We start from the raw sequence: 25,563 nt of genomic DNA on the forward strand, positions 1-25,563 counted from the left end.
AACATGTTCTGCAATAGCTCTGGTACTAAAATTGTCAATAGCAAGCAATTTAGTTCTAATATAAGTAATAAGAAATAGAAGCCCCAGAAAGGAAAGAGAATTGCAAAAATATATTGCATTCTGAATAAAATTGCCACTGGACTTTTACAGGGCAAGACACTGCCAAACTCATGGAGAAATTTAAGAAAGAAAAATCTTTCTCCTTTGTTTCTGACGTTTACTTTTTCTTCAGTGTTTTGAGAATAAAAAGAAGATAGATGGAAATTCAGACTTGCAATACGAGCCATTTGCAAGTTGTAAAACTCTTATGATCTCAGTAGAAAAATGACAGCTTTTAAAGCCTGTTCCCTGGTGTTTCATCACCTTTCCCAGAAGGATATAAATTACTGGAAGATAATTGCTGTGAATACCTCATTCTTTTTCTTGAGATTCCTCATCCTTGTGAAACTCAATCTATGTCCCTAGGAGCAGAGTTGGTGGAGAAGGATGATACCATAGAAGAGAGATGCAAAATTACTGAAGATCCATTCTGTTGGCTTGTTTTGTCTTACTTTACCCTTCCCATTTAATAGCATCAAGAAAGGACAGCCTATTTGATTATAGAAAACTCTGTATCTGTTGTGGAATATCCACAGCTGTTGTGGAATAAAAATTATTTCAAAAGGATATTCAGAATTAAGCTATTTCCTCTCTTTTAAATTTAGTCTTACAGAAAAGTTACAGGAAATAAGAGTTTCTGTAAATCTTTTACATGGCTTCTGCTAATGTTAATATTTTATGTATCCATAGTAGTTTTTGAAACCTGAAAATTGACACTGATACAATACTCTTAATTTACCTGCAGACCTACTTTGAATTTCACAAGATTATGAAAAAAGAATTCAAGATTATAAAATTAAAGAATCTAATATCCTCTAAGATCCCTTTTTTTCTGGTCTAGGATCTAATCTAGGATCCCACATTGCATTTAGCTTCTAACTTAGTGTCTTCTAATCTGTGACAGCCATAGTCTTTTTTTCTTTTTTCATTTTTTTCTGTCTTTCAGGTCCTTAACAGGACGTGAAAGATACCAGCCAGTTTTTGAAGAATATCAGCCAGTTATTTGGTTGAATGTCCCTCAGTTTGGCTTTGTCTGATGTTTTCTCATAATTAGATTGGTATTATTCCTTTTTAACAAAAATGCTGCAGAAAGGATACTGTGCCCTTCTCATTGCATCATTTCAATAGCACATGATGTTGACTTGTTTCATGGGTGATATTTAGCTTGATCACTTGATTAAAGAATTATCTGCCAGGATGATTCATGGTAAAGCTAAAGTGAAGCTTATTTGGTACTATTTCCATGATATTTTAGGTTTCCTCATAACCTTTGCATTTTGATTGATTTCAACAATTCTTATATTTAGTGCATTTTTGAAACATTTTGTAATTTCTAAAATTGAGATATTACATACAATAGGTGTTTAAGTTGAAAAAAACCCCACAAATAATGTATCTTAGAAGTGACAGTTCTGTGCCTGGGTTTATGAGTACAGGACAGGATCCCCTCTCTTGATCCATATACCACTGCAGCTGCAGCTGTTGCTGTTGCCACTATAGGCTGGAGCAGGCAAGCCAGAGGGCCGCCGGTCTGCAGCTGTGAGTGGTAACTACGTCCCCACTAGTAGCAAGGCCTTTGTGCTTGGGCTCACAAGGGAAGGAGAGGGTTCTTCCCCTACTCTGTATGGTGCTGTGGTGCTGCTGCCATCAAAACTAGGTAGGCCTGAGAGCTATGTGTCTGGGACTATAGTTGGCAACCCAGCACTGCAGCCACTGGCAACACCAGCGTGTAGTGCTTGAGACACAGAGGGTTACAGTGCCACTGCTACTGCCATTGCCCACACCACACTGGATGCTCAGGAACCTGAGAACCCACTCACCTATGTGACCTGGAACTGCCATTACTGGCATCAGAGCAAGCCACTTGGAGGACCAGGAAGAGGCCTGCCTGGTCCTACTGACACTGGTGCTGGTGTATGCTGCCCTGGGAGTCCAAGAACAGGCATATTCAGTACCCTGCTACCACCACTGGGACCAGGACCTAAAGACTGGCCCACTGGCACCCCTTTCCCCAGCAAAATTTAACCATACCCTCCACTAGTACCTGCACCCTAAACTACTGAGAAAATCACAAATACCACCAATGCTGTTTATAGTCAAGTAAATCATACAAAGATTGCACAACAGTATGCATCCAGAATCAAAGCCAAAGGTTTCTAACCAATTGAAACCATTGATACATATTCAGGAAAAAGTCATTCCTCGTGAATTCAAATAATTGTAAGAAATGACTATTACACCAGATGCGTAGGTATCAACATAAGGACACCAGAAACATGATAAAGCAAAGAAATATGACACCTTCAAGGCAACACAATAATTCCTCAGCAACAGATCCCAAAGAAATTAATGAAATTATGAAAAAGGAATTCAAAATTATAGTATTAAAGAAGCGTAGTGAGATGAAGAGACTTTGAAAATACAATACACAGAAATCAGAAAAACAATTCAGGATATGAATGAGAAATTTACAAAAGGGATAGCTATCTTAATAAAGAACCAAACATAAATTCTGTAACTGAAGAACTCCCCGAATAAAATGCAAATACACTCAAAGGCTTCAACAATAGACTGAATGTAGCAGAAGAAGGAACCACAGAACTTGAGGATAGGTCTTTTGAAATAACCTGTCAGACAAAAAAAAGAAAAAGAATGAACAAAATCTTTATGATATATGGGATAGCGTAAAGCAACCAAACATACAAATTATTGGTATTCCTGAATGTGAAGAAATGTTAAAAGGGTTTGAAAGCCTATTTAGTGAAATAATGGACGAATACTTCCCAAGTCTAGCAGGATATTTAGACATCCATATACAGGAGGCCCAGTGTCCCCCAAAGAGATACAATGCAAATTGTCTCTGTGACACTTTATAGGCAAACTGTCTGAAGTCAATGGCAAAGGAAAATTCTAAAAACAACAAGAGAAAAGCATCTAGTCACCCCTAAAGTAGTTACCATCAGACTAACAGTAAGTACTTACTATGTATTTTCATAGTTTTAGGTCTTCCATTTAAGTATACTTACTATGTATTTTCATAGTTTTGGATCTAACCTTTAAGACCCATTTAAGTGCTGACTTTTCCCTATAAAAAGGACGTTGATCTTAGTAAAGATTTTATAGCTAAAACCTCAAAAGCATAGGCAACAAAAACAGAAATAGACAAATGAGACCATATTAAACTAGAAAGACTCTGCAAAGCAAAATAAACAATCAACAAAATGAGGAGATAACCTGCAGAATGGGAGAAAAATATTTGCAAGTTGCTCTTCTGACAGAGGACTAATATTCAGACCATATAAGGAACTTGACCAACTCAATAGTTTAAAAAAAAAAGTGCCAAATAATCCCATTAAAAGATGGGCAAAAAACATGAGTATATATTTCTCAAAAGAAGACACAGAAGTGACCAACACATATCTTAAAAAAGTATTCAACACCACTAATCATTAAGGAAATTCAAATGCAAACCACAGTGAGATAATATCTTATGCCAGTTAGAATGCCTATTATTAAGAAGAAAAAATAACAGATGCTGGTGAGGATGCAGAGAAAAGAGAACTCATACACTCTTGGCAGGGATGTAAATTAGTACAACCACTATGGGAAACAGAATGGAGATTTCTCAAAAAACTAAAAGTTGAACTACCATACAATCCAGCAATCTTACTACTGGGTATCTATCCAAAGGAAAAGAATTCAGTATATCAAGGGGATACCTGCACTTGCATGCTTATCACAGCACCATTCGCAATAGCAGAGATATAGAATCAACCTAAGTGTCTATTAACAGATGAATGAATAAAGAAAATGTGGCATATATACACCATGAGATACTGTTCAGCCTAAAAAAAGTATGAAATAATTTCATTCTCAGCAACATGGAAAGAACTGCAGGTCATTATGTTAAGTGAAATAAATCAGATATGGAAAGACAAATAGTGCACCTTCACATTCATATGTGGGAGCTAAAGAAACTCATGGACATAAAGAGTAGAATGATAGATAGCAGAGACTGGGGAGAGCAGGTAGTAGGAAGAGAGGGTTTAAGAGAAGTTAGTAATATACAGTTAGATAGAAGAAATAAATTCTAGTGTTTAATGGCAGACGAGAATGGCTATATTTAGCAACAATATCATGTATATTTCACAGTAACCAGAAGAGTTACCAAGACAGTTACCAGTAACCAATAGCATTCCTGAGTTACCGATACCAATATTTCTGATACCAATACATAAAAATGATAAACCAATGTAAAAATGATGTATGCCCCAGGTACGCTGACTTGAACACTACACATTCTATGCATGAAACAAATACTCACATGTACCCAATAAATTTGTAAATCATTACGTTTGTTGCAAAAGTAATTGTCATTACTTTTAATGGTGAAAACCACAATTATTTTTGCAACAACCTAATATATCAACAAAAGAGGGAAAAACAGTGACAAATCTTAGGTTGACATGTACTCACAGGAAGAATGAAGTCTTACAATTAAAGAATATAGGCTTGTCTGTGTTACACTCAGAATTTGTTTTCTTTTTTTTACATAATTAAAATCAAACTACATATACTATGGATCATTTTATGATGTATTATATTATTGGTCACCAACTATTCTGGCTTCTGCCTTTGTGCTTCTTTCCTTGAAGAGGAATTCTATATCTCTGCTTTGCTGTACTCAGGAGTGGCCATGTGACCTAAGAGGTAAATATCAAAGAATTAGACACTGAGGAGGTAAAGGTGATGGTGGAAGGAGTAGTCGTGGGAGGAACAGCAAATGCAGGGAACAAATGTGAGATAAAATATTGCATACTCTAAAAAGTAAGAGTTCAAAGGGCATGTCTGAAATGCACAGTGGGTTAAGAGATGGGGTGGGGAGAGAATTCAGTCTGATGACTTAAGGTGAGACAGATTATATAGGCTAGTGTAAGCCATGTGAATTTGAATTTTGCTCCAACAGGAATTATTTGAGAGCCAATGAAAGAACAGAAAAATGACAAGATCTTATTTGAGTTTTAGAAAGATCCAGGGTAGTGATTGGGTGGGCAGTAAGGGAGGAACAGAGTTAGATTCTGTGACAGTTCCTGTCACAATAGTAAGAGGTGATCCGCAGAGTGGTGAAAAAGTGACATATTTGGGAAATATTTGGGTGGTAGACTTGTCGTGCCTTTGTAATTCATTAGGTATTGGGCTTAAGAGAGGAAGAAATAGGTCCTCAATTTTCTGGCTGACTCAATGAGATAGCAAACAGGTGAAGCAGATTTGGATATGATGAGCTCCAGGAATTTGTACAATTGAGGAAGATAATCAGCTCAGATATTTGAAAAACCAACTTGCTGATTAGACTACTGTGTCAGTGTACAGTTAATATTGCCTTTAACATTATAGCATATACATATGTTGTTCCAAATACTATGTTTCAGTGTTATTTTGGTTTGTTTTGTACTTCCCCATGCCTTTTACCTGGAGACACTTGGGCTATAGCTATTGATTGAACAATTACCACTCTACATGTGCATGGTCATAAAGCAAAGGGCGAGGATAAATGTACACAGAAAGCATGTGTGTAGCAAAGGCCGTGCCTCTGATTGAACAGTAATAATGGCCAGCATTCAAGAAATAGAAAGAAGATAATAGTGCAAATAGATTTGGGAAGGAGTGGCCAGAGAGTTAGAAAACGAAGAGATGGTTGAATCAGAAAAGCCAAAGTAAGACAGTTTTCAAGAGCATAATCAACAGTGGCAGATTCTACAAAGATGTCAAGAAAGTTAAAGCTTAAGTGGTTCATTGTTGTTATTGAATACTTTGGAAATAATAATTTTAGCGGAGCAATTGGTGAAAAACCAGGCCTAAATAAGAGTATTCAGTAAGAAATTGAGGAATAGCATCAGGTAAAACCATTTAAAGTAATTTGGCTATGAATAGAAAGAGAAATATGGTAATAACTAGAAATGAACAAATCCATGGAACGCTTTCATTTTAGGAGGGTAGCTAGCAAATCAAAACATCAAAGGGCGAGGACACATAAAGAAGAGTTGAAATACATTGAGTGTGGTCCTGGAATAAAAAGGACTTCAGGATTTGATCCAGAAAAAATTGGGAACTAATCTTATGCAAAAGGAGGGAAATATGCCTCAATATATCAGCAGGAACATTATACCCAGGTTAAATTTTAGGTTTGGTGGCAGGTAGCTAAAGGTTTCTTGTGTTCTGGTCTCTATGTTTTCTGTGAAGACAAAGTAAGGTCATCTGTTGAGAATCAGAGGACAGGTTTGGAGGTAAGGGGTAGGTTTGTGTGGAAGACAAGCACTCACCCTCCATTTGGCCTGTCTTGTCAACTGTCAGCCAGTATTGCAGAAATTAGAAAGATAGAAAGATATTAAAGCTGGGGACCTTGATGTGATTTCTGTTTAGTCAATTACATGCACTTGTGGGAGACTGAGACAAACCATGATCTCCTCATTCTGAGTTTCTACTTGCAACTGGAGTTATGGGATTTTAGTATCATTGAGTTTTTCCACAGTAGTGTTAATGGAGTTTCCCTGTCATGTCTCTAGTTTCACGATTGTTGAAAGAACAAATGTAAATTACCTAGTAATAATTACAATTGTGGCTCAGTGACTGTGATTGTTCTCGATTCGTAGATTTCAGCAGTGTGTTCCTGGAGCCAATTGTTCCAGTAGCAGCCTTCCCACTTCCTGATTCGGGCAAGGGTAGCAGCTTTGCTAACAAGCCAAATCTGTGGTATAATCCTCCTCCTTGAGCTTTCCAGTACTTTTATAAACATCTGACTCCCAGAAATAAATTCCTTTCTGTGAGGTGGCTGGCATGGTTTCTGTTACAATCACTGAACACAACTGGATCAATCTTTGCCCCAGAGAAGTTGTGGGAATAGGAACTTTGTACTGTTCAGTTGCCCGGTTTGTGTTTGAAGGCCAGGCATATCTGAATCCATTAAATGACAGGATACTGGAAGTACGTAGAAACCAGCGGCAAAATCATCTAATTTTTTTTTTTTTAACCTATGGCCACCTGAAATGAAGTACATGATTTTGCAAACCATGTATTCAAAGCCATAGCAAAGAATAATGTCACGTCACAAGCATGAGGGAGTCAGTGACTGAAAAACGGGTTGCCTACTTCTGATTGCTTTAAGGAGCTCAAAGAAAAAATAAAATCTGGCATAGAAATTTAAATTCTCATATATTAAGGCATGGTCAGAGAACCAGGGATTTTTCGTGACTCTTCAGAACGTGTATCTTATCTTTTGTACCTTCATGGATGAGGATGGTATGGCTGAAAACTAAACACACATGATTAATTTGTGGACTATAAACTAAAAGGTACATTATATTCACTCTCTTGCAGAGTGACATATATGAGTGTTAGCTCCTTGGTGAGGAAAGAGTAAAAGTTTAAATATTAGAATAATAAAATTGGAAAGATTTAGAAAATTCTAACAAAATCTAAGCCTCTTGTGTTAGCAGAAGCAGCTCCTCCTCTCATGTATGATGAGGATGGGGTATACCTATTTTTCTTATATCCCACCTCAACCTTCCATCACTGCCCTCATCGAGTAGATCTCTGAAAGCAGCTAGAAAGCCAATTACAGTCAATCCAAGGAGGAGAAGTCTTCGATCTTAAGGAAGTGCTACATTTTACCATTTTTTTGTGCAGAAATTGTTATATGTGAAATAGATTCTGAGAGTGCTAGACCATGGATTGTGAAACAAAATTTTAGAATTGGCTAAACCGATTGCTATAGGTTTGTTTACAGATATTCTAGATGCTGTGTATTAACTCAGATAGCCAGGAATGGCTCCTATGGGTTATTTGACTGACTGAAAGCTGGGCCTATCATGGGACTATGCTGAATGATGTTTATATATTACAAATTTCTAAGTCTGTCATATAGGAGATATTCAAATACATAGAAAATAAGAGACATAGAAATGAATTTAATATGTATCCTCATTTAATTCTCTTTTCCCAGCTATGTACCCTAAGAGGGCCCATGTACCAAGGGATTAAAATCATATTAGTAACGAAAGGCCAGCATCTTAAAAAAAAAAAACTACACTGTGATGGCTGTCCTCTGTAAACTGAAAATATTGCTCCTGAAATGAACTCCCAGATTTCAATAGTGACAACTGCCAGGGTGACAGATAAAAACTTAGCAGTACTTAATCCAAGTAGCAAAATGGACCCTGTTATCACAAATGGGGCAGTTTTGGAGTGGTATTCATGACATGTAAATCTTAGTGATCTTTGACTGTGGATGGTTGCTCATGAGGTTAATAGGCTTGAAATAAATGGGTAGCTCATTAAGGAAGATCTTACTTGTTTTGAATAATCAAAATAACACTGGGAAATAAAGGGCCCAGGACATTTCCAGGCTGGAAGCTTTGCTGATAGATAATTTATGATCTTCAAGTTCTTAGGGGAAGTTTTCAGACAAAAGAGTGTCTCATGAAGAACTTTTATATAGGGATCCATCTATGACATAGTTTCGAAACAAAGTTTACCCTGATACCAACTAATCCAGAAAAAAGAGAAGCCTGCCTATCTATCTATCTATCTATCTATCTATCTATCTATCTATCTATCATCTATCATCTATCTACCTACCTACCTTCCTGTTACCTACCTATCTATCTACAATTTTTAGTAAGTCACACCTTTATAGAACCTTTTTCTGGTTAAAGCATGACAGAAACATCATAAGTATGGTGTAAATTTCACAAAGAATTTGTTGCCATCGAAGGAGACATAAAGAATGAACTCCATGGTAAATACTTTGAGAACAATTTTATCAAATAATGAAAGACAGGATGCAACAATGATTTCATGAGTGAAACAAAAAGATAAATATAATCACAGCAGAAAAAGAAAGTAATATGGCCCTTGTGTCAGATGTGGAAGGTAAATGTGAAACAAGTGTAAATGTATTTATAATTAGTATACATGTTTGTGTGCAGGCACACATGCAAAGTTTAAAAAATAACATCAAAGAATAAATTCATACAAAAATAAAAGAGGATATAGTTTGATCTCCAGTTTATAAGTATTACTAATTTTGCAAATAGCTAGGGGCATAATCATGAATCCCTTCCTCTTCAGAATACCCAGTGCTCTTACCATTATATGACAGTATTGCTGTTGCATAGCCCACTGAGCAATGAGTACAGAAATATTACTCTTGGGCAAGTTTACTCATTAGTACCCTTGTAAATATACACTTTAGAGCACACATTATTTTCAAGGAGGACACTATGGTTCCTGAGGGAGCAAAAATTGGTTCTTGGTGGGTGAAAGAATGCTTACTCTTTTAATGTATAAGTCAGAGATATATACAGAGTATATAAATAAATGTACAATTCATCTGAAGTACTGAAATTTCAGGGGGAGGGCAACTAGGGGAAAGATGTCTACAAAGTGTCTTTAGGGAGGCATAATGAAAAAAAGTGGTTGAGAAACATGGCTTTAGGAGAAACTAAACAGAAAAGGGATGCAAAGCATAGTCATTTCTTTTTATGTCTGCTGTCAAATTTTGATTAATCATCTTAATCTTATAGTGCATGGATGAGGAATAGCAATTATCTTTATAGCTAGTTATAATATGAAAAGAAGTAAAGTATATTTAGAATCAGAATTTTTAGCTTTTTTAGTAACTGCTTCTTGGGATGTGTATATAACAAGCATACGATGTAGGGCATATTAGCACAGTGAGTGATCATTGAAAAATGGAGTGAGCAGAAAAACACAAGAGAAGCTGATGCAAAGTAAGAAATGATGCTCATAGGGAGAAACAGTGAAATAACAACCTAAAGCAAATAAAGTGACTTCCATCAGGGAAAGAGGTTAAATTCCATCTCAGCAGCTCAGAGAGGCATCTGGCTGTTCTCTTATTACCTCTGGTAGAAAGTCTTGTGACAGTCCGGAGGCTTCCTGAGAGACTGGAAGTGAAACATTGTCACAGTCCAGTGTCATTAAGGGGTGGAGGCAACTCCACTGGAGAGAGAGCAAGGGCTGGGTACGAGTCCTTACAGGAAAAGGTAAAGAGTAATTCTTCACTATTTCGAAAGTTTGAGGATAGAAAACAGTCCCAGAAGCCCTAGAAGACTTAATGGAGAAGGAAGCACTCCCAAATGTTGCTTACCTTAGGACGAAATTAATACTTCATTAATGTCCATAGTAAAGTGAATGGATTTTGCAGGTGAAGGTTGCCCAGGATTTATCAGTGAATATATTCAGTGAATATTTCAGTTTAATTAACATTAAACTTAATGTTAATATATGTTATAAGTTCATTTTTGTTCATTATACCTCTTAATATAACCTTGTGACAAGATTATTTGTCTTATGCTTTATCTAGCCTCTGGAGTGTTGGCAATATTCCTAGAAACTATTAAAATTTTTGAAAAGATGCTGCAGATTAGAGTACATTTGTGCCAGTAAATCCATGTTTCTTTGTGTTCTCCATAGAACAAATAGCTTAAGTTATCAAGCCTCCTTGATGAGATTGAGAATAACTTCTCTTTTGTTTTAAAACCAAATTTTAAGAACTAAATTCATTTTGATATACATATGTCATTGTTGAAAAGGAATCTTGCAGTTTCTGATTGACTTCCTAATTAACAAGGAAGGCTCAACTCTTGAGTGTGTCTGTTCTACTTGACAGGACACTTGTGGCACAGCCCCAGATTCTTGTCAGTCTGACATGTTCGAATCCTTCTGAAGCAGTTAGTTGGCTTGTTTTGTGGGTAACCTCGAAGTCTCATCGCAGCAACAGAAATATGCCATTTGTCTGGTCCAGAGCGCTTCAGTGTTAATATTAACTCACACATCTGTCAGAGATTCAGCCTAGGAGCTGAAAAGCTATCTGCAATTTAAATTGGTTGCCAAAAACTTAACACTAATTGACATGCTAAATTCATAACTAAGTAACACATTATGACTAGTGCCAGTCATCTTAGAGAACACAATTCCCAATCTTGCTGCCCATTTTATCTTTGGAGGCTGAAATGACACTTTGGAGAGGATTCTTTCAGAAAATCAAATTCTCTTAGAAAAATGTGATGATGAATATCATGAAGATGAATAGCATTGCTGTGATCTGTTCATGATAATCTGATCAGTTCTATGTTATGAGAAGTGGCCAAGAAAAGTGTTTAATGGATCTCTATGATGCCTTCCTCTACAGAGATCCTTGACCAAGTAAGGGTCATTTTCCACTGCAAATTAAGAGGAGACAGAAAAGAGAAGAGTTGCATTTGAGACATATCTTTGCCATTACATTTAACTCTATAATCTTTATTTCTCTTTCCCAGCCCAAATATTTCAAATGCCTTAAAAATGCAATTAACCTTTTAATTTACTTATCAAAAGGAAACTCTACGACGATATACAGTCTAATAAGGGAGATATGTTATAGATGTGTGTGCTTGATGACTCTCAGGATACAGATTTTTTTTTTTCTGTTGTCATTAGCACCAGTTTCTCCTTGGCATTTCCCGCCATAGAATTGGAAATGTGCCTTTTAACATTGTTTTAACAACATTCTAGCACAATAAACAATTGTATTCTCTATGATATTCTGTATGAGAATTTTACTTTTGTGAACAGGATCTGTAGACAGCCCCTTTTTGAGCACAATGATTATAAGGATGATCTCTTGGACGAATTCATTAAGCAGAGATTTATTCATATGTCTGATGGGGTCACCAAAGTGTATAACTTTCATGTATACTTATCTTTTGCAAGCATCCCCATAAATAAGCCCATTTCTGATTGATGCTTATACGTGATAGATCAGAGCACATTCATGCTGCCAATCACTGGTTACTCATGCATGGAATTAAAAATCTTCCAGATCCATGCCATTTCTATACTTGGTTTGGCTTTACCTACTACTCAAAGTAAGAAAAAAAAGAGGAGGAGGATAAGATGTAAACAAGTATAATTTTAACATTAAAAAGATAGCAGGATACTTTCAGACTGTTCCAAAAGAACTGAAATACCATCAATCTAATAATATCCTACATGAATATTGTTGAATTTGTAAATATGAATGACATAGGAATAGTCACTGAATGCTATTATGGTACTTACAAATGTGAATAAATGTACCTTTATAATAATTTAACTCATTGGCATTAGATACAAAGGACCAATGGCACATTTTAGGAAACATTTACAAAAGAACAGAAAAAAAAAAGGACTTTCCTTCAAATTACACACATTTTATTTCAATTGTGATAAAAATTACTGTAAAACCTGGTCTATTTCTGAAATAGTTGCACCCTAATATTTTTGATTTTGATTTTTGAAATTATTCTTGGATCACTATAAGCACTATATAAACAGGAACTCTAAGTTCTTATCACAGAGACATCTCCATAATAATTTCAGCATTTTTCACAAAATTGTCTTGCTATACATGCATGAAAGAGCAAATGCTTTTAGAGGAAAGATTATAGAATTACATGAAAAGATTTGAATAAAAAAGCCAAGTTCATTTAGGCTATATTATCCAGCATTAACTTGATTGTACAATTAGCTGCTTAACTCATATTTTAGAGACTGTAGCATTGATTTATGACAATGATCAGGACTCAGAATGCAGAAACAGATCATATTGCAAAGCAGTAAAAATGGCAGTTTATCTGCTTGTGTCAAGAACACAATAATGAAGTTCTCTTTTTGGAAAAAATTAGTCTTTTTTGGCCAGCATAAATGCATGCTTACATATATTCGACAATATAAACTTAAGAATTACTTTGTGCTGAGCATGTTGCTAGCTGTTAATGATACAACGAGGAGCATATCAGAGAGAACTATTGCCCTATGGACACTGTATTACAAAATATTAAATAAATATTCATGACTTTAAACAAAATATTAAAAAAGGAAAAAGGATACTTAAAAGTAAATTGGATGACATAATAGTATGTCATTGAAGTATGATATATTAGCACAAGGAGAAAAGACAATTCTAACAAAACCAAAAGCACAGGGAAATATCATCATAGATTGTGAATAAATTGCCTTTATGTAAGTCATTAAATTATTTGCAGCGAAGGAATCTAAAATGGATTGATATGAATTATAAGATATTTGGGATGTTTATTAATTTCCAATAATTTATTTACCAATGGCAACTCTTAAATATAGAAATAGATAGAAACACAGAAATATAAAGAGATACTATAGAAGCTCTGACAGAGATTAAGGTATGGAGAAAACAATCAGAATATACAGTGTAGTAGGTTCTGCCGAAAGAACAAATGAAGGGACAAAAATGAACTATTATTATTCACAGAAGATAAACATTAATTATAAATTCAGAAAACAGCAAAAATATCTAGCAGAACAAATAAAAATACACCCATATATAAACTAATTTAAAAAACAAGTTAAAACCAAATTACCAGGAAGAATAATAAAAATGGAAACATTACAAAGACTTCTCATCTTGCAAAATAAAATGTGGCAAGGGTGTGTAAATAATTTGATGAGGAATGGAAAATTTCATTGAAAAATAAAACTATTACAAAACTGATGCGATGAAAAACCGAATAGTCTTATATCTCAGGAATGGAACTTGTAACTTAAAACCCTTACACAAATAAAATGACTGGCTTGGATGGCATTACTGGTGAATTTTAATAAATACTCATGGAAGAAATAACAGTTCATCAATTATACATGAACTATTTTAAGGAGTAGAGGAAAAAAGAACACTTTCAACTTAGTTTTAGGAAACCAGCATAATACTGATATCACACGCCACTCTTGATATTGTAAGAAAATAATAGTTCAACATCCAAAGTTAACACAGTAGCAAATATCCTAAACCAAATATTAGAAATTTAAATCTAGCAGTATATAAAAAGAGTAATAAATTATGGTCAAATGAGGTTTATACAAGGAATGCAAGAAGGAGTTACTACTTGGAAATAAATCAATATAATCAATAATATTAACAGAGTGAATGAGGAAAACATATAATCATTTCAATGAATGTTGAGACAGCATTGAATAAAATTGAATTCCTTTTCATAATAAAACATCTCAGCAAAAAATAGTGGAAGTAAACTCTCTCAATTTAATAAGGAGGATTTATGAGAAACCTACAGTTAGTGTTATTCTTAATTGTGAAATGCTGCATGCTTTTCAACTGATATCAAAAACCAAAAAGAAAAAGGTAGCCATTCTCCATTGTTATTTGGCATTGTATAGGAGTTCTGAACCGGTGCAATAAGGTAAGAGAGATTGGGAAGGAAAAAGTACAACTGTCTTAACAGTTTGCATTATCATATTCATAGAAAATACAAAAAAATGAATAATTACTAGAACTATTAAGTTATCAAGTTGAGAATATGTCAATATTGCAACATTTATTGTTTGCCCATATATTAATTAGAAACTATTGGTAAATAAAATTTAAAATACAACATTTACACACACACACACACACACACACACTTCCAAGCTCTGTCTGCTGGGAAGTCTAGATGCAATGAAACCTCTGTAGCAATGAAGACATCCGGTGATCAGACCTGGGTTTCTAGTACCATTCTCCAATTAAAAAAAAAAAAAGAAAGAAAAAGAATTCTTGGAGAAATGACTGATCTATGTCTGGAGCAGGAAAAACACAAGATGAGTATGTAACGTCTTATATTTACAGAACACACGGAAGTGCTCAAACACTAAAGTGGTAGGAATGTGTCAGAGACACAGAGGCTAAGGGAATAAACTCCCAGTGGCCAAACTGGAACAATTTGAGCAACAAATTAAATAACATAGCTTAGAATTTTAACTCAAAACATAAAATAAATGTGCAAGAGTCTATATTGATGTGAATAAATTATTGTATAAATAAATAAAGGGGAAGGAATAAATCTCTACCAAAGAATCTCAAATAATATGCAGAAATTGTTCCCTCAAGGAGGTGGAACATAATCTCTTTATCCCCTTAAGTTGGGCTACATACACTGACTTATTTTCAAAGAGTGCTGATACAGTTTGGATATTTGCCCCTTCCAAATCTCGTGTTGAAATTTGATCCCAATTGTTGCAGGTGGGGCCTGGTGGGAGATGTTTGGGTCATGGGAGTGGATCCCTCATGAATGGCTTTGTGCTGTCCCCATGGTAACCAGTGAGTTGTCACTATATAAGTTCCCTCAAGAACTGCTTGTTAAAAAGAGTCTGGCACCTTTCCCTCTCTCTCTTTCCTGCACTCTTATCCTGTAATCTCCTAATGCTGGCTCCCGTTCCCCTCCTACTTCTGCCATGAGTGGAAGTAGATGCTGGTGACATGCTTCTTGAACAGCCTACAGAACGATGGACCAAAAAGCCTTTTTTCTTTGTAAATTACCCAGCCTCAGGTATTCCTTTATAGCAATGCAAAACAGACTATGACAAGAATAGCACAGTGAAGGTTAAAAAAAGGAGTTTCACAAGGTCAGGAGATCGAGACCATCCTGGCTAACACAGTGAAACCCCGTCTCTACTAAAAAATACAAAAAACTAGCCGGGCGAGGTGGCGGGTGCCTGTAGTCCCAGCTACTCGGGAGGCTGAGGCAGGAGATGGCGTGAACCCGGGAGGCGGAGCTTGCAGTGAGCTGAGATCCGGCCACTGCACTCCAGCCCGGGCAACAGAGCGAGACTCCATCTCAAAAAAAAAAAAAAAAAAAAAAAAAAAAAAAAAGGAGTTACTTTACAGTTGAAAAATCAGACAGATACCACCTCAGGCCTATAATCAAGCTTAACATATTAAATAATAAGTCATATTGATAGTACATGCTCTTGATAAAAAGTAATGAGAGTGGCACTTTACTTCTGTGGTCTTCCTTCCAAAAATCTCATAATTCAATCTACTCAAAAGAAAAATATGTATGAACCCAATTGAGAGACATTCTACAAAATACCTGACCAATACCAGTTGAGGTTATAAAAAATTATGTAAAAAATTTTCACAATCTAGAGAATCCTATGGAAACATGGCAACTAAATATAATGTAGTATCCCGGATAGGATAATGGGACAGAAAAATAATGTTAGTAAAAAACTAAAGAAATCCAAAAAGCACAGACCTTAGTTAATAATAATGTATCAATATTTGTTCACAAATGTTGACAAATATATCATACTAACTAATGTAACATGGTAATAATAGAGGAAACTGGGCATGGGATCTAGGAAAATTCTCTGTACTGCCTTTGCAAATTTCTTGTAGACCTGAACTATTCTAAAATAAAAGGATTATTTTAAAAATATAACATTTACAAGCATGCATCAATACTTAGGAATAAACTAAGAGATATGACAATCCCTGAAAAACATAGTTCTGAGTAACTGGAGAAGACAAATTGATATACTATGTTCATGGATTAGAGCACTTAATACCTATTTTATGTTTGTTTTGTATTTAATGCTTTTCATATTCTTCAGAAAGTATGGTAGAGAGAACTTTGAATTTTGATAAAAGATATTTATACAAAACTCAAGTAAACACCATATTTATTTTGGAAACATTAGAAATATTCTCTTTAAAGCCAGGAACAAATCAATTTCATTTAACATTGCTTTTGTTAAAACATTGAGACAAGAAAAAGTTGCAGATTGTGTAAGTACTGACAGGAAGAAATTAACATGTTACTATTCCTAGATGGTACAATTATATGAAGAAATTATAAAACATAAGGCCTAAAATGAGAGTATTTTGGGCAATGTAAAAAATGATCGTGTTCTTATGTATCGACAATGAAGTGTTTAAAAATAAGTGAAAGATTATAATTTTAAAAGTCTATTTTAATAATGAAGTATAAATAAATCTAAAAGACATTCAAGAAATTTATGAGGCATATGCATTTGTTAAACGATATTAATATTAATAATATTTAAATAAAGAGTGTGATGCATTGTATTCATGGATAGGAAGACCCAATATTTTGAAATGACAATTTCCCCAATGCTCATCTTTATATTAAGCTCAAGTTTATTTTGTGGAATTTGACAAGATAATTCTAAACTTTATGAAAAGCCAATCTCCCAAGAACACTAATTAATACTTTAAACAGAATTTTTAAACTGTGTGTTTGGTAAGTTGTCCTACTAAATATCAAGTCTAATATAAACTATATTAAACAAGACAACGTGATATCGGTGCAGGCATAGACAAATAGATCATTAGCATAGAACTTGAAACGGACTTATTAAATTTAATTACAAATTATTGGAAGTAATTATTCAATTATGAAATAAAAATAAATGCCTACGTTACATATTACATATACGTATACATATACAATTGTACAAAATGCCAAGGGGACTAAAACCTAAACAAGAAAGCAAAACTCTTTTATCAGAGAGTATAAGAAAATATCTTTATGCACTTGGGTGAGAAGAAATTCTTGTGGCAAAGAAGCATAGACTTTCAAGTAAAACAAGGTTACATTTTGTGAATTAAAAGTATTTACACATCAAAAAGAATGCCTTGAAGAGTAGAATAAATGTTTAAAACGCATACAGCTGACAAAGTATTCATCTTCAGAATATTGCATGTGTGTGTGTATAATATAAACAAGCAACCTTAAATGGAGAAAATATATTAAGAGGCATTTTGCATAAAGAATATCTGAATCATTTATTAAAATGCTTAACCTCACTGTTTATCAAGGAAGTACATGATAAGCAGCAATTAAATCCAACTTTACAACCATTATGGAAAATTGAAAAACTGTACGTTTGGACAATTCTGTGAGATCACACTGGACCCTCAGATCCTCCCTTCCAACATGCCATGCATCTATGTACACCGACACCTGAAAAACTATTAACCCAAAATGTCTCATCTTTTTTGTTCTCAGTTTATAAAAATGGTTTATTTTATGGGCACTGGTGAAAAGTAATGGTTCAATGTATAAATATTGATTTAAATCACATAGCAGTGCAATTCTTTTTCTAACATATGTGTAACAAGATGGAAGTCATCTGTTTTTTGAAGGTAGGCAGATAAAACCAATATGTTCATTTAAAAATACTATACTATTATATCTACACGCCCAAACTTCTTTGGAGACTGTGAGGGGTAGGATTTAAAAGGGATATAAGCAGGCTCTGGGATGCTACTTTTGACTTGAGTGTGGTTACATGAATGTGTGCACTTTGTATTAATTCATTGTACTTCACTCCTATAATTTGTGCACTTTTTTGCATATGTATTGAACAAAAAGCTAGGAAAAGGAGTCTCATTATTTTATCTTTATAATGGAAAAAAGTTTACGATTCACTAATAAGTAAAAAAAGAGATTTGTCAGAATAAAATGATTATATCATCCTTTGTGCATAGCAAAATGTTTGGTTCATTATATGCTCTCACAAAAAGATTCATTGAATGAATGAATGCATAAACCATGTAAAAATATGTGTAGTCAAAACATTTAGAAGTAAATATAAATGCAGCTAACTACTAACACTGCTGGGTTTGTGTGGGGGCATTATGGGTGATTGTTTTCTCTCTTTTTCAAATTTTAAATAAGTAATGGACTTTTAATGTCATCATGGGTTTAGCCAGTCCCATAAGGTGCCTCTATTATGGGCATTTCTTACTTGCTTCTGTCATAGTTACGCTTCTCAGTGTGTATGTATATATATACATGTTTCTATTTTGGAGTTTTTCTTAAAGTTTGACAGTTAGCTGAGAACATTTGAGCTACCTATAGCCAGTCCCAATCCCCAGACCATATCAAATGGAATTCCCTTTTACCTACACCATGGAAGTTGCTTATCATCTCAGTGATTTTTTTCTTCAAGATTATTCATTTTTGGTCCTTATAACTAGGCATTTTAAGTACTGGAAGGCACAGGGTTAGAGAAATCACATATTCATGCTCTAGACATTCATAGTCCTGCAGACTGTTTCTGGTGAAGAATAAAAGCTTTCATTTAAAGCTTTTTGTTTAACTTCTAACGTTCTCACCTGTGATCACTGAATAGATACGCTCTGCATGACACATTTGGTGTGTTAAATTTTAAATTTGTGAAGGTTTTTGTTTACTTTTAAATAATCTTTTGAATTAAGATACAATAGCCGTTCATAACATACACAAGTCTGCAGCGTCCATTCAATAATTCTGACATATGTATAGGCCTCTGTTAGTACTACCCAGATCAAAATATAGAACAATTTTGGTACCCAGAAGGCTCCATAGTACCTCCTCACCATCAGTTACCAGCCAACTCCCACCCCCAACCAAAGATAATCTTTTAGAATTCAGAAGTCTTTTATCAACAGAACTGATTATTTCATGTTATTGAACTTCGTATAAATGAAAGTAAACACATATTCTATTGTGTCTGTTTTCTTTAGCTCATATTCTAACACATGTTCTATTGTGTCTATTTTCTTTAACTCATAATTATGTTTATGAGAAATATCAATGTTGTTTCTATATAATATTCCATTGCCTGAATTGTGAAAATTGATGATATGACTTCGGATTTGTACAGTCATACCCAACTAGATGGGAGTTAAGGACCATGGGGAAAAAGCACTCAGTTCACAAAGCTCCTGCTCCAGGAACTGTCTGGCAAGCCCAGCTGCAGAAATAACTTGCTATAATCTTAAAATCCATTTTACCTAGTAATTGCTGAAACTACCTTCCATGCCTCTAAGATTAGTTTTACCTTCCACCAAGATTAGTTTTACCTACCACCATCACTCAACAATTACAGCTTGCCAGAGCTGAAAATACTTCTCCAGGCCAATTAACTTTCTTTCAAAACATTTTACAAAACGTTTCTCTTAACCAATAAAACCCCAATCTTTTCTTTTGTTCTGTGGACACCCTGAAGACTGGCTAGGTCTGTGTGTATGCTCCAAATTACAATTTGGTTTTTGTGTATATTTCCAAAGAAAACCTTTGCTTAAGGGTTTTCCTTGCATTTGCATTTCTTTGCATTGTTAAGCCCAACTTAACAAATGCTTTCATCCTGGCACATAAGCCTTATCCACAGCTCAACATAGGTTTGCAGGAGCACACTTCGTATGAGAGCCACTTAATGTGGAGATCTTAAGCTTCCCCTCATTGAAATAGTCATGCGCTCCTTTTGTCACCATAGTTTAAAAGGCAGGACAAATGTGCCTCTCTCACCAAGCCGATGTTCCCAAATAGCAATGATGAAAAACTAGTTTTGTTTTTAATTTAATATTTTTGAGAACTGGAGTTTCCATTACTTGTTAAGTCATTATCTGTTTAAGAAGAATGTGAACTTAAAATAATTGAGGCTGAACAAGTCCTTAAAGAATCTCATTATATGACTCAAATATGAGAGGAATAGAGAAGTTAAAATTTTCATAATATTTATAAAAAAAATTTGTGGTGACTGTGTAAAATAGTGAAACTGTACTCAGGTAAGAATGGTTGGCACTATGTGAAATTAATCAGATTAACAATATTGGCTAAGGAATTTAACAGCTAAAAAGAAATTTGAGTTTATATTGTGAAAAAACTGCACATGCATTTTTTTTTTAATTTGTGCAAGAAAAGCATGAAAAATACATTGTTTGAATTAACTTAGTTAACAAAAAGTGACCTAAAAAGTAGAATATCTACTAGAAAAATTTTCCCAAGAATTAAACAACAACCTGAAATGGGAGAGCTGTATTTAAAAGTGAGACATACCAGTTATAGACTAGACCAGCAGAGGGAGCTCAATATATTTAGCCAGTAAAGACATTGAAGGCTTAGTCTTGTTAAGCAGACACATATGGATGAGGATAATTATGTAGTTTTATTTTAAATATGAATTCTCAGACATAAATATATTCATTAATGCTTACAGATAATTTGAGATTCCATCCTCTCAATTTTAATTGACTGCTTTAGTTGAATTCAATTATTTGTATTATAAGAATAGAAGTCAGCCTGTGCGACAGAGTGAGACTCTGTCTCAAAAAAAAAAAAAAAAAAGAGCAGAAGTAAACTATATTCAGTGTAAGAAGTGTGAATAAGTTTAAAAAATACATTAACACATATATTAGCATTTGTACTGAATTAAAAAAAGACACCAATAGAATAATGAGATAAAGTTTTGTTGTAGAGTCGTGATAGTGGACCCTGTGAATAAAATACAACAACTTAATCAAGTGGGAGCAAAACATTTTATGATTCTTATGATAGAAATATACAAACAAGTTCTAATTTTCTTTGTGCCTATATAGATGAACATCGAAATCACAGCTATTCTAGATGATACCATTAAAAAGTAATAAATATTGAATCTGATCATTTTAATGGAAATAATATATGTTTAGAAATTTGGAAGAATAAAAAGAAAAATACCAAGGTGGACATGATTAGGTTTGTAATACTTAACTTCTGGGATATTTGAACAATGTTCTTTGACACTGCTTAAGACTGTGAAGAGGTGAGTGATAGATGCTTAAAGTGATTTCAGAAGGAATACATAATGATGGAGTACATAGGTGAGAAAAATGACTTGCACGCTGAAGGAGGTAAATAAAACTGTTATCGTGAGAGTGTGTTTGCAATATTCTGCAAGCTTTTTGTAGAATGTTATTCTATAAAGTCTGGCTAAAATTATTAAGGTAAGAAATTTAACTGGTGTAGGCATCTTATAGATTGTGTTATAACCGTTCTAGTGGTAGACTGATGAATTATGTCATAAAAAAGGCACTTTCAGAAAACTGGCAATCTTTAAGTCTTAATGGGAAGGAAATATGCCTATGCCCTCTGTTTTTTTCCAAATCTATTCCCTCCCTACCCCGTAAAGATGGGTAAAACTTTAAATCTTTCCAACTATTGCTGTGGGAAGTATTTCATGGAAGCAATCATGGAAAAGAAAAATATAGAGAAGTATATTTCCAGGTTTTTAGGATTATACATGTATAGAAACAAAATGAGAAAATCATCAGGTCTAGAAATACAATTTGAGAAGCCTAAATAGAATAAAACCAATAGGGATTCCTTCATCTGTGGATTATATGGACTGAATATGTACAAATGTTGGATATAAATGAGGGCCAAATTTTCCACACGAATCTAGAATATATCAAAATCTAAAACAGGATTATAGCCACTGAGAGAAGAAATTGCACTAGAACCGCACTGTTTCTAACCAAATTACATGCATCTTCTCTGCCTTTACACTCATATACACACATTCATGTAACTTAGATTGTATCGTATTGAAGATAATTCTATATAATGCCTCCAAATTTAAGTTCGGTTCTTCTCCACAAATGCTTTATTGTAGTTAAGCTATATTAACTTTGAATAGAACCACAGAGATGCTGGTAAAAGACTTACATTGCATACATGAGGGAAACAGCTTTAAAAAAAAAATGATGCCTGTATAAAGCCTCTTCCTGTTGAGATGGATTCCAACACACACTCACACATACCTCTACACACACTTACACCATCATATATGTAATAATTTGCATATTAGATTGTTTTTCCTTAGAAAATTTACTGTTTACTGTTCTAAGCAAAGTGAATGTAATTATCTAATATATTTTTTAAACTAATAAATCCCTAAGTGTTTTATATCATATTTTAGTTAATACTAACTTTGAGAAGTATTGCAAGCTATACTTACTAAATTTAAAAAGATAATTCTAGCTAATTTAAGAATCATCATCTACACAGTTTCAGAAAAAGTAAATTGGCTGCTAGACAATTTTATAGATGTTCAGTGGTTCATGTGTCTATTTCTGCATTTTATTACAGTTAAATTGCCCAATAAAAGATAAAGGGCAAAGTCGAGATACCATGTGCTCTTTAGAAAAAGCTTTAAAATTTAAGACAAGAAATTTGGTCTGTAATGACGATTTTTCTGTTTTTCTTGCTTTAATAACTTGATTATATAAAATGCCTTCAAATACAGTTGATAAAATTTCTAAGTATAAAGTTTTGGCAAATACTGTATTCATTTGAAAAAGTAATCAAATTGAATATTTAAAATAACTTTAAAAAATGTGTAAGTGGGGTACAGAGTAACCATGTAAGTATTTACTACTCTGTTTACGTCTGGATATTAAAGATTACTGGAAAAAAATAATTGCTATGGTGACATTTTAGCTTTAATTTGAAGTTTAATGTTAGACTGTCGAATTGAGAAAATCAATGTTGTTTTTGCTTATATTTATATACTCTAATATACCATCTCTAACTGAAATGTTATTACCTGCAGGTGACTGTAATTTAATTATACTATTATTTTATCTTTTAAAATCTTGTTATACTAATTTGGGTTTTAAATTACATAAAATGTTGCCATTAATGTAATTATAGATTACTCTAGTGTGAAACTTGTTGCAAAGTAAAATGCCTACCATGGTCGTCTCTGCGATAGAGCCAAAGCTGTTGATGAATATGTTGCATGTGACATTAACTGGAGGGCCTGTAAAAGAGATTAAAACATAAGGGCTGTTTAGAGACTTACCTAAAACATTTTCAAATAATTCCTTGCATTCCATTATTTGTATGTGTGTGTGTGTATATACACACACTAATATATATATACATACACACACACACACACACAAGAGATGCTCACAATTGAAGCAATAATTCCACACAACAATATGTATTGAGAATCACAAGGTTCACAAGGAACACTGATGCTGATCATTTTTTTACCTCTCTTGGTCTTAGTTTTTAAAATCTAGATGTCTCTAATGGTTCTGTAAATGCCTGATGCAGTAAGTCCAATATCTAAGCTCCTTCAGAGATAGTTTCTATCGATCTTTTCCCTGCTGCATGGGCTATGCTTTTCTATTTCTTTGCATGTCTCATATTTTTTTGTTGAAAATTGAATCGATAACATAATGTGGCAACTCTGGAAACCGGGTCTTCCCATCTCCAACCCACAGTTTGTGGTTGCTGGTTTTTCTTGCAGTTGTTGTTTCTTCTTTAGTGACTTACCTGGACCAATATGGTAAAGTTTTCATTTCCCTAGAGTACACAGCCGCTGAAATCTCTGTTTAGTGAGTTTAGTGGTAAACTAATATTTGGTTAGAGATTCCTTTAAAGCCTTGAGCCAGTAAATCTTCCACTCTTGCCAAGGGTCTTCCATGGGTTTGGGGACATGTATTCAGTGCTCAGTTATTTACAACTCTACCTTACCCTTCACTTCCTGCTTGCACAGGACCTGAGGTCCACCAGAGGTGAGATACTGGGACTCTTTGAGCACTTCCCTGGGCATGCACAAAGCCCTGTATGCATATGTAAACTCCAGATTGCAAAGATATGTTAGAGCTTTTCAGAACTGCCTAAAAACATCGAATTTTCCAGGTCCTTTATAATTTTTGTTTAGGCTCTTACTTGCCCCAACTAGTGTCACAGCCTTAGGCAGATACAATGTTAAACAATCTTCTGATTATTTTCCACAAATGCCCTAGAGATAGAAATTTTTCCCACCAAGCGAGTTCTCAGTCAAGTCAAATACTGGAAAGCCCTTTGAGTGAGGCTTTTCTCGGGAGCTACCAGACAGGAAGAATAGTGACAAAGCTCTGGGGATGGACCTTCTGAGGAACTCCAAACCTGGTTAGCCAGCTTCTGGTGGTTTTACAACTTCTACTGTTTAGAGGCGACTGGATTGCAAGGCTGCTGTGGAACTGGGAAGGTAGGCCAAATTAATATGCCTTCTGTTCTTACAGAAATTCATCAGTTTTTCTTGAATGAACACTCTTAAGGTTGTTGTAAGCTTTCAATCAATTTTAAGAGTTCTAACGGCTAATCTTGATAATTTTGGCAGTGTTTTTGTTGCTTTTTCGGAGAAGTGAACTTACTGAGTTTCTCACTCCTCCATTCTGGGAATTTCTTATTAATGCCAGATTTAGTATTCATCATAAATCCAAGGATTTTCATTTTTATAAGTCCCATTTATTCATTCCTTTACTAAATACCCAAAACCTTTGCACACAAAACTAAAGAAGACACAAAGAGATTATCATCTAGCAGAGAAGGAGGAGCAGAAATCGGTAAATTGTTGTAAGTTTCCTGCTTACAACATTAGCTGATTCATAGATATTTAACCCATAGTAACTCTGAGAGAAGGTAATATTCCATCATTTATGCTTTAGGGAATTAAAGCACAGTGAGCCTACATAAGATGCTCATATTTAGAATGTGAACCATTGCTCTGATTCTAAAAATCATTCTTTTCCCACTGTCTTGTTTACATGACATTCAAAACATTTCATTATCTGGCCACAAACTTTGTTATTAGGCAGACACCTACATAAATAGAAACATAAAAATATTTTGGCTAGGGGCTAAAATAGCTCTATCTGAGTTAGACTCTACCTAAGTTAGTCAGGGAACACCACATACAGAAACTGATATCTAAGCCTAATTTCTTTCTTTTTTTAAACCTGAGTATAATTTTTGAGTAAATTGATTTTACAAGGTTTGCTACAAAAAT

At 34.3% G+C, this 25,563-nt stretch overlaps 1 protein-coding gene across 2 annotated transcripts in view; it reads right to left on the reverse strand.

The window, feature by feature from the left end:
* The window catches only part of GLRA3 (glycine receptor alpha 3), a 172,949-nt gene that overhangs the window by 93,542 nt on the left and 53,844 nt on the right, over positions 1-25,563 (reverse strand). For both annotated transcript variants that reach the window (XM_033215724.1, XM_033215725.1), the window contains exon 3: positions 23,471-23,538. In XM_033215724.1, coding sequence (XP_033071615.1) covers positions 23,471-23,538 — 68 coding nt within the window. The remainder of the gene's footprint in view (positions 1-23,470; positions 23,539-25,563) is intronic.

The sequence above is a fragment of the Trachypithecus francoisi genome, unplaced genomic scaffold (genome assembly GCF_009764315.1).
Source record: "Trachypithecus francoisi isolate TF-2019V2 unplaced genomic scaffold, Tfra_2.0 Lachesis_group1, whole genome shotgun sequence".
Lineage (NCBI taxonomy): Eukaryota > Metazoa > Chordata > Mammalia > Primates > Cercopithecidae > Trachypithecus > Trachypithecus francoisi.